This window comes from Poecilia latipinna, unplaced genomic scaffold, assembly GCF_001443285.1.
Source record: "Poecilia latipinna isolate Pla-1442-1.1 unplaced genomic scaffold, P_latipinna-1.0 Scaffold286, whole genome shotgun sequence".
Classification (NCBI taxonomy): Eukaryota; Metazoa; Chordata; class Actinopteri; order Cyprinodontiformes; family Poeciliidae; genus Poecilia; species Poecilia latipinna.
Window position 1 is genome coordinate 127,446 of NW_015112902.1, and position 11,059 is coordinate 138,504.

Genomic DNA, 11,059 nt, shown 5'->3' on the forward strand with positions numbered 1-11,059 from the left:
ACAAAACATGCCAAACAGAAAAAGCAGCAGGACTGGGTTTTTACAGGCATACACATTGTTGAATTTACACAGAAAGTTAATATTTATATTAAAAAAAACTGTTGCTAAAGGTAACAGTCAGAGGGTCAAAGTCTAGTTACAGCGTCTTCTGCCACCAATTGATGAATGCAAGCAAATTTCCTCTGCCGCGCCATCTGGTGTTTAAAATGAGGGCTGCAGTAAGCAATCTGCCTGAAGCAGCGAATTTTGGAGCACATTTCAGCAACAAGCCAGTTAAAAGTGTTTTACATAATAACACCATAATGCAGTACCTAATTATGTTTGGAACGGCAAAAACAGCAGCAACCATTACATTTGAACAAATACCATCATAAAGCGCAATCACCATTAAATATTGTTATGATGACTAGAATTAATCAGTGCTCCAGGTATGACTAATCAAAGGCAAATCTAAACAGGTGGGTTTTTAGGCGTAATTCCAATAAACTTGGTGTTTCAGCATCTTTGTAGTGTAAGTTTTTTTTTCCAGATTTGTGGAGCATAAAAACTGAATGCAGAATCGAAATGTTTAGCTAAGATTTATTGCCCCCCTAAAAATCGTATTTGTTGTTCAGCAACTACCAAACACCATTGTCAAATGGGCTAAATGGTTGGTTAAAGTTCAAATTATTTTAACAGCTAAAATTTACTACTCTCCAGAATTCAATTTTTGCAGTGCATAAAGTAAAGACATTCGGAGGTATATCACTCACAAAGCCCAGATCTCGGTGAACGTGTATATAAATCTGTGCTCTCTTGTGAAGACTGTACCGGGAGTCGTGGTGTGGGTGGAGCCGCAGGTTCAGACGCGCTGTACCAGCTCTCACTCAGTTAAGAGGATGCCACCAGTGGGGAAACCATCGCTAGGATGAAGAAAGCTGAAATGGACCTAAGTGCACACTCAGTTTCTTCTTTTCTTGAATACACCACAGAAGAACTCCAATATCATTTTTCAGAAAATGTGATTTGATTTTTTTGTTTTGTTTTCTGAAGAAGCATTTTTTTGGGGGGGAGGGGTGGGGGGAAGTGTTGGGTCTGTGTGTATGGTGCTCTTACGTCAAATGCAGCATGGAGTGACAATGATGTTTTCATGAGAAAACTTACACTAAACTTCTCTTTATGGCGAAAAATGACTGACTCTAACTTGAGGAATGAAAGCAACTATGGGCTGTATTTTGAAACGTTCAACGTGTCCGCTCTGGAGCGCATCTTTCCCGACGACAACATCACAAAATGCGGAAACTTCACCATGGACCCGCAGGTCGTCGGCACCGGGATCTTCCTCGCCGTTTTCATTCTGGTGGCCATCGTCGGGAATATTTTGGTCATCCTGTCCGTAGTGTGCAACAAACACCTGCAGAACATCACAAACTTCTTCATCGTCAACTTGGCAATGGCAGACCTGCTGCTGAGCATCATCGTGCTGCCCTTCTCCGCATCCCTGGAGGTGCTGGGATGCTGGGTGTTCGGCCGGGTTTTCTGCAACATCTGGGCAGCTGTGGATGTGCTCTGCTGCACCGCCTCCATCCTAAGCCTCTGCATCATCTCCATAGACCGGTACATCGGAGTAAAATACTGCCTGAAATACCCGAGCATTATGACCGAGAGGAGGGCAGTTGCTATTCTGGTGCTTGTGTGGGTGTCCTCCACGGTGATCTCCGTGGGTCCCCTCCTGGGATGGAAGGAACCTCCGCCCGAGCACGAGACCGTGTGCGGGATCACAGAGGAGCCGGGCTACGCGCTCTTCTCCTCCCTCTTCTCCTTTTACCTCCCGCTCATGGTCATCCTGATCATGTATTTTCAGGTGTACATAGTGGCCCGCAGGACCACCAAGAGTCTGGAAGCGGGAGTCAAAAGGGAGAGAAACAAGTCCGCAGAAGTTGTGCTGCGGATCCACTGCCGCAGCGTGCTGGAGGACGCGCGCTCTGCCAGCTCCAAGAACAGTAAGACTCATCCGTTCAGAAGTTCCCTGTCTGTGCGGCTCATGAAGTTCTCCCGGGAGAAAAAGGCTGCCAAAACTCTGGCCATCGTGGTCGGAATGTTCATCCTCTGCTGGCTGCCTTTCTTCCTCTTTCTGCCGTTAGGTAGGTTGAAGATTTATTATTGCTTCTTAAACGCATTTTTATCCAGCATCTCTTCGATTATTGAAGCCTTCCAAAGCTGTATACGTGTGTTGTGTTTCTCCAGACTCGTAATTTTTTCTTTTTTTGCAGACCTGTTTAAACATTTTCTGTGTCAAGTATCAACGACAAACTGCAGAGCGTTTTTAGGACTGTGTAAGGTAGACAGACACGTAGTTTCCTTTTGAACCCGAGCCCTACAAAAAAAATCTGTAAACTGTGTAGTACGTGACTTTTCTGCACTGCCCAGAGTAGAAACACGTTTTGCATCAATTAAAGCTTTCCTCCTATAGACAGGGCTTTTTTCCCCCTCCACTACTCCTTGAAAAATACCATATGGTTAGTTTGATTAGATTAGATGAAAATAGTCTGAAAAAAAAAAGTCTTGTTTTAATTTTTAATAATTTGTCCTTATTTTCCTTCAGGCATTTTCCTGCTTGAAGGTGAACATCTACCCCAGCCTCAAACATTTTGCTGCCTCTAACAAGTTTTCTACCAGCATTCTTATTTACTTAGCTTCCTGCATCTTTCCATCAACACTGAGTACTTTGCCTGTCCCATAGCATGACCCTGCCACCACTATGCCACACCTTGGTAATGGCATCTCCAAGACAATGTGAGGTATTCTTCCATCACTAATGCTCTCCTTGCGCAGCTTGCTCCGTGTCTTGTTAGAGTTGCAGCTGTGTTGTACTCTTTGCATGTTTAGATGATAGATATTAAACAATCCTCTGAAAAATCTTGAAATGATCTTTTATAACCTAATTTAGCTTCAGACTTTTCCACAACTTTCTCCCTAACATGTCAGCTATGTTTCTTGGTGTTTGTGATTCTTTGTTCACTAAGTCCTTCTCGGAACAGCTGTCTTTAAATTACACAAAGACTGACTAACTTCGCTGATTTGATAGCTTCTGAAGAAATTTGTTTTATTTAAGAGTATTATATTAAAGGGTCCTGGAAACAAGCAGACGTCACACTTTTCAAATTTAAAATTTTTAAAACATCTTTAAACCATGTATAATTTTCTTTCCATTTCATTAGGTGTTTTTTTGTGTGTGTGTTGGTCTGTCACACAAAATCTCACTACAATACACTGAAGTTCATAATTTAAATGTGACTAAATCTGAAAAGTGGTTTGAATACTTTTGCAAAGCACTGTAAAGATGAATGCTATTTGCCGACGAGATAAGATATTTCTCATTTCAACTATGGATGTTCACTGTTAATAATTGATGTATTTGCCACATTTAGAGTGATTAAGCATTTTCTACCACTAATTTAGCTGAAAGTGCAGTACCGTAATTAATCAGCGAGTAACTCTAAATTAACCACAGAGACTTGTAAGGTAAGGTCTGTGGTAAAATAAAAGCAAGCAAAAGAGGTATCTGCTGGAGTGCCTCCAGAAAGTTTATTTTGGGGGAGCAGTAAAAACCCTGAAGTCGGCCACAAAGGATAATTTCATTATTTCCATTAGCATCAAGCATTTATCGCAATTATAAATGGAGCAGGAAATACATGTCTCTTGCATCATTTGAACGGTAAATTCATTGCTTCTTCAAGATTTTTTTTTGATTTTTTTTTAACACAAAACCAGTTTTTAAAAATATTGGGGAAGTAATGCATTGGATGGAAAAAGAGTCACTTAAAAGTGGTTTGATCTGAACAACAAAAATAATCAGATTCCCTGTCTGTTTATTTGTCCTAAAACAAGAACAGAACTGAACGGTTGAGACTCCAAGAAATGTAAAAAGTGGTCAAACAAGCAGCCTACTTACCAATACGTCATAATTCATGCCCAGAATTATTCTGAGTCTGTAGAACTTATGAGACGACTGATATAACTTGCTGGAAAGAGAAGCCAATAGACTGGCCTTCTTCAGTAATGAAGCTAAATGCTTCTAAAGCCAAAGGGCTGCAACAGCCATGTTAATAATATTTATAGAGGGCTCGTTTCATATATTTGAAGCCAGAAAAGTCATGGAAAACTCCTCATATTAAATGCCACGTTCTGTTTTTAAAACAGGGTTCTTAAACAGTCTTCTTAAAAGTTTGGTAAAACATGAATATAGATTTTACCTTGTTGCACGTCTGCACGGGGAGGGGAACAAGTTGTGTATGGAAAATTGTTTGATTTTACAAATACTTTCACTTTTTAATAATAAAAAAAAGTCTCATAATATGTAATAAATACAGTGGCTTTCTGACTGAATCTTGTTGAAACTAGTTGAAGTTTGCATGAGGCTGTAGGCAGAATTCAATTTGGAGGCCCCTGTTCATTGCAGCTACATTCCCTTCCAGATTGAGTTCTATATTCTTGATACTTATACTTGTGTTATTTTTTTTTTCAGTTTTGTTTGCTAAAAATCAATTTCCTAATGCTGATTGCACAAATGCTTTTGACCACTGCAGACGCATAAGACACATGCAGCATAAATGATAAAATTATCCTTGAACTAAGACCCTTCTTACTGACGGTTTTCCTTCATATTTTGTGTGTGTGTGCGTGTGTCTGCAGGGGCGCACGTGCGTGCGTGTGCGTACTTGTATATGCAACACATAGAGGACCACTTTCACAAAATGCAGCAACAAAGGGAGGTCATTTGTGGAAAGTGGAGAGAGGAAAGTGCTTGGGTTTGGCATAAATACAGACACTATGGAAGTCAAAGGAAAGTCCTCAGTTTGCATAGAAGTATAAGGATGTGTGTGTACAACTGGTGAAACTATCAACATTTTCTGTGAGAGTAAAATGTTTTCTTTGATTTTCCTATAATTTTCTAATGAAAACTTTGTAGAAACCTTTGAAGACAAGCAGTTTGAAATGTCTCTCTTCAGTGCTACAAGGATGACATTTGGGAAGTGTGATGGCACACCAGCAGAGTAACAATCTGTCGCCTATCACTGCAAAAGGCTGAAAACATGCCTCTGAGGGAAATCAAACTGAAGTTTGATCAATATGTTTGATTGATTGTAAAAGCTAGTTTGAACAAATCCCAAGCATCCCATCAAGCCTTGATATCTCACTCTTTTCTGACTTTAGAGCTGTTCAGCAAAGACAGGAAATGATGCAAAAACAGAAGCTGCTGCCACTGATTACATCATTTATCCAATAGAAGAGAAAATGGCAAGTGTATATCTGTGCAAAGTGTTATAGAGATAATTATTTCTTGTGATTATAGATGTGTAAACACATAGATGAGCCTTATTACAATTCCCACAGCAACCAAACACTCCAGTCTTTAATAACAGGACTTAAATGATTAATCCATTTGTCTTATGAAGCACATTTAAGTTCTCAAACACGAGATTTGTGATAAAAAAAAAGGTTTCATATAATCTCAGTTGTTGAAACAACTGATTCCTTATGAGCCTTAATAGCTTCTAATAGGCTTTATTAATCAGAAACAGGAGTGTCTAGAATATTATTTTGCAATTAGTTTGTAAAGCATAAAACCCTTTGAGCTGAAATGAAATAAACTCTTCGAGCTGCTGCCAGTCTTTGCTAGGATTCTCTTGAAAGAGAAATTTTAAATATCAATCGAATTTTCTTGGTGAAATAAGTGTAAATACATAAAATAAATAAATAAAAAAAATCAATCTTGGTTAAAACCATCTGTTCAGCAGATATTTTTGCCACAGACGTCGCTCAGTGCAGGATGGTACGCCGACTTCCTCTCAGGATTTATTTCAAAACATAACATCCCCACAGGGATTAATGACGTATCATCTTATCCCTCTGTGTGGGCTGACTGTTAAATGACTGATTGATGATTATGGAGGATCTTGCTTGCACATACTCAGTCAGACACACTGATTTTGGTCGATCGAGGAGATAATCATTAACGAGTAACCTTTCACAGAGAGACAGAGGTGTAATTTTAGCACTCTGGGCCAACAGGATCCTCTGTCTGCGTTGATGCAAATGAGGACCTAACAGTCTGTCTCATCTTTAAATCGTACAGGTTAGCTCTGATGATACTTACCTTTAAAATGTAAATGTTTTAGACAAAGAGTTACCAAAAAAAAAAAAATGCAGAGAAAGGTATATTAAAAATCGTGTTTGTCTTTACAAAAAGCTATCATTTAAAAGACTGTCCATCCTGACAAATTAAACTGGAATAATTCACCAAAAATATTGAATATTGACTATTTTTGTGATTTAATATATATAAAAAAATATTGTCATCAAATAGGATTTTTGCACAGCCTCAGGATGATGTCACATGATGCAAACCCCAGAGGTTATAAAACAGTTTGCTTGTAAAATATAATGCTTTTCAGACTCGAGTACCTGTGGGATTGTAACCTCTAAAAGCAGTTACTGTATATCTACAGTAAATGTCTGTACAGTGGTTGTGCTTCATTATGTCTTCTAAACACTTCTAAAAAAAACAAAGCAAGCAACCAAAACAAAATGCTGCCTCCTTCCTTGAATTGTTTATCATCTTATTTACAGGATTCCTATCTTGTACCAAACAAGATGTTCAACAACATGAGCTTTACTCTGAGCTCACTTATGACAATTTGCTTACAGTATACAAGGCAAGGCGAGTTTATTCACACACACACGCACGCACGCACGCACGCACGCACACTGTAATTTCCACTGTCTCACAGGAAGGGGAATGACCGGAGGAGAAAAATGATTGAAAACAAGAAATATATGAATGAAAATAAAAACTAAGCATGACATATTAAAGAAATATTTCAAACTAAATTTAAAATTGCTAAAAAGCTAAAGCAAGTCAAGAACAAAGGTAAATCAATCTTTAGCCTTTGAGTGAAAACTGCAGAGAGGATTCATCATGTTCTGAGTTTGATTTAAAGAAGCCAGAGGTTTCTGCAGGTTGCTCCAGAGCTCACTATGAAAAAACAAAACACTTAATGCTGCCTCCCTTTGTTTTGTAGGGAGCCCTCATTTTTTTGTTTTTTTTGTTTTTTGCGTTGCTTTGTTATACTTTAGCGTTACCTCACAATATGCTTACTGCAATATTTGCTGGTCTATTTTGCATACAGTCACAAATGTCAATTTAAAATTTCAAATATATACACATATAAAGCACCTCAGTGAAAATGTGTTTATTCTTAACTCTTTGTTGCAAAAAATTGATTAAAAGTTGACTTATTCACTGCATGTTTATGTCTGTTTGTGTAAGGTTGAGATGGAACTGCACATGAAAACGGCCCTTTAAATCATTCAAACTACCAACACAAAACTTAAAAGAAACTTAAAAGAAAAAAACATCCTCCATGTCCCCTAGAGGGCTCTGTAGTTTAGTCATATACATATATTTTAGCAAACAGATAAAACAAATCTATAACGAAATATTTTTTCCTTACTTTACAAGGAACCCTGCAAATCCCACAGTACGATATCCTGAACCCTTTATATATATATATATATATATATATATATATATAAGAAACAAAATGTCATCTGTGTTTTTGTTAAGTAGATAATTAAGTAGAGATTGTAAATCAATTTATAGAACAAACGTAGCATATTTTGGTACCTAATACACTTTTAGTGAACTTCGGCTTTATTTGGTGTAACTCTACTACCAGAGGGCAGCAAAGTACTGACGTTGAACAGTGGCACTAAGTAGACGTGTCACCTTGCCTCTGTGCTTGAGGTGAATTCTTGACCGTGCTCTAGTCTACATATTTCTTTCAGCATGCTGACTTTCTGTGTGCAGATGTGACAGATGAGAACTTTTTGTTTAAATTAAATTAAAAGTCTAAACTTGGACTGTTTGATAACAGAAACAGTAGAAGTGGGCCCAAGAATAAATCACTCGTCGTTTTACTTTGGTGTAATAACATTAATCACCTTAAAGAAACATAAACAAATTAAATACAATTTCTCATCTGCCGCTGAGATGTACTACCAGCGCTGCGCCATCTGTTAGGAGCAACCTGATCACCGAGACGCCGCTGCTGTATGAGAGTCATTAAGATTGACAAATATGATTCACTCTGAACAACTGACATTTTACACTCTCCCAATATCACCACAGACGCCTGGACATTGTCTGTGTTGGTATTAGGAGACTGTTTGGCTGTCAGTCCACAGCCTGCATAACTTTTAAGAACACGTTAGACTGAAATACATGGAATGTTGTTTCCATCCTTCCACTACTCAAATATGTAAATATACAATTTTTCTCTCCTACAAAATAAACAATGATACACTTTTTTCCCCACACATTGATACAGCTGCAGTATAAAAATTGTAAAGAAATTAGTTCATGTTGAGTGAAATCTAAATTTTGATTTATGATTCCTGGCATTTTTTTTCATGGTTTACATGGGTTTTTTGTGATCCTTGTGAGAAGTTTAAGCCTGGAACAGCATTAGACCAGTCAGATGAAATATCTATAATAAATTTGAGTGTTTGGTCTTAACACCACTCTGGTGTAAATAAAGTTTATGTGTAGCCTCAGTGTTGAACTCAGATCTGTAGATTAAGTGGCATTATATACAGTATATATATATTTTTTTCCAATTTACTTTTATTATTATAGCTTCATCTCCCCACAGAACCATGGCTTTTCTGACATGTCTTGGTCCTTCGTAACAACAAACCCCCTGAAATGCATTGACACATGAAGCTCCCATGTCTCTAAGCTAAAACTGATCTAAATAACTACCAATATTTACAGCTTTAGAAAAAATGAAGAGCCCACTGCACTGAACCCCATTGAAAACCTCCTGGTTATTCCATCATACATTTATCTCTGAACTCTTCCTGAGTTAAAACATTAGTATTGCTGTTTCTAAATTAATATGAACTTGTTTTCTTTGCATTATTTGAGGTCTGAAAGCGCTGCATCTTTTTCATGATTTCGACCATTTCTCATTTTCTGCAAATAAGTGCAAGATTTTTGCTTGGAATTTCAGAGACATCTTGTCAATAGTTCATAAAACAAAATATTGTTCATTTTACTCAAACATTTACATATAAAAAGTAAAATCAGAGAAACTGATCATTTTAAGGGGTTCTCTTAATTTTTTCCAGAGGTGTTTATACGTAGAAACTTTACATTTGCAAGTATTCAATCCTTAGAAATATTTAAAAAAAATTCTGATTTGTGGCATTGTGGTAATATAAACCACTCTGTAGCTCAGTAGCATTCTTCTTTTGCAATATATTTGTAGTCAGTAAGGTAAAGATAGTGGCATGTAGTCACTGAATTCAATCAAAGTACCTGGTGACCACTTGAGACCAAGATTTGAAGGGTTAAATGAAAAAAAAAATATGTGCCTCAAAATTTTAAAATTGAAAGAGATAACTCCCAAAGCATTGCACCAGAGAGCTGTTAAGGATTATCTCTCCTCACATAAAAAGAGTCATCACAAACACTTTCCTGAGAATCTTGACAGGTCTCCAGACTCCCGGGTGTGATTCTGTATTTAATCAAAAGTGCTCAGGTTTTGCTTGCATTCACAGTTTGCCTCAAAAGGTAAATCTGTGTACGTACTGAAACACCAAAGTAAGAAAGGATTCAACAAGGGCAGTTGCCTTGCAGACATAAAAACATGCAAACAAGTTGATAGGCAGTAAACAAGCAAAGTGGGGGGGGGGGAAGAAAAAAGATCAACCTGTTGTCATGGTGCTTGGCCTTGCGTCAGAGTGGTGAATCATGTGCTGTCTGCCTTGAAGGTGACGTCATTTTATTAAGAAAAATCTGGTTGAAAAACATCCCTCAATATCTCTCTTCGTATTACGTGAGCAGATCTGACTTGGTGAATATTCCTTGTCAAAGTTGAAAGTAAGATATAAATAACAGTCCTGTAAAAAAAAAGAAAAAAATTCTCCTCTTGTAGGCTGTATTTTATGGTTCAGTAGATGACACATTCATCCTCTGTGCATTTGTTGGTTCACAGTGTGTTGTCAGTAGATGATATCAGAACAGCATGAGACCGTCACTATGAAAATTACATGGAAGTCATTTCCACGTAAGACAACTGAACTTCTCGGCTTGACATTAGCATGCTGCCAAGCAGCTACTGAGTCACTGTTCAGATCTGTGTGAAGCCTAGAATGGAGGGTTGTCGGGTTAGGTGGGGGAACAGTAAGCAATCAGAAACAACACATTCAAGAAAATACAGCATTTTACAGCAAAACCAGATTTAAGAAAGAAACAACACCGTTTTGTTTTTGTTGTGTTCAGCGTGGAGCTGAGTTTAAAAATGTTAAATACTTCCCTGTACAGCAAACAAATTATTTGCAGCATTTTTGTTTTCAGAAAGAAACTGCACTCTTACCCCTTTAGAAAAAAAAGAGAGGAAAGAGTGGAGTGTACAGAATGCTACAAACATCAACACCCCATTTGTAAGAAAGCTTTTTTTTTCCCCCCTTCTTTTAATGTTTTAGCTTAATTGCAAGTAAGCATAAAAAGTACCAAACCTTTTATCTCTGGACTACAAGGAGTCCCAAACTACAACCTCATGACCCTCTGGAAGTATGGTGACCCAAAACAGTGCACAGTCACTTATAAAGAATTACACAAATGGTCAAGAAAGTGTTGCAGTACTATCACAGTGCCTTCTATTTTGTTGATGTAAAGTGATACATTATTCCGCAGTTGAAAGAAAAATGATACAAAATAATTACAAATAAAAGTCTGAAAAGTGCGGTGTGCATTTGAATTCAAAGTCATTGGCTTGTATCTTGGTAACTATGGCATTTTTCCAGATTTTACTAGACTTTTCCATCGAATCCTACAGAGTTCCACTTCAGATAAATTGCATGGATAAAAATCTGGAGATTTTGGACTTGGATGCTGCCCTGTATTTTAACTAGACAATGTAACACAATTACAGATGCGTTATATTGCACATCTGTGCAATGTAACACAAATTTAAATTTAGTAATTTAATTTACTAAATTACTAAATTTA

At 37.5% G+C, this 11,059-nt stretch overlaps 1 protein-coding gene across 1 annotated transcript in view; it reads left to right on the forward strand.

Annotated features, from left to right (window-relative positions):
* Positions 1 to 833: 833 nt before the first annotated feature.
* adra1d (adrenoceptor alpha 1D) overlaps positions 834 to 11,059 on the forward strand; it is a 16,063-nt gene continuing 5,837 nt past the window's right edge. Inside the window, exon 1 of the mRNA XM_015034047.1 lies at positions 834 to 2,123. Within this exon, the coding sequence (XP_014889533.1) occupies positions 1,130 to 2,123 (994 nt within the window). The 5' untranslated portion in view covers positions 834 to 1,129. The remainder of the gene's footprint in view (positions 2,124 to 11,059) is intronic.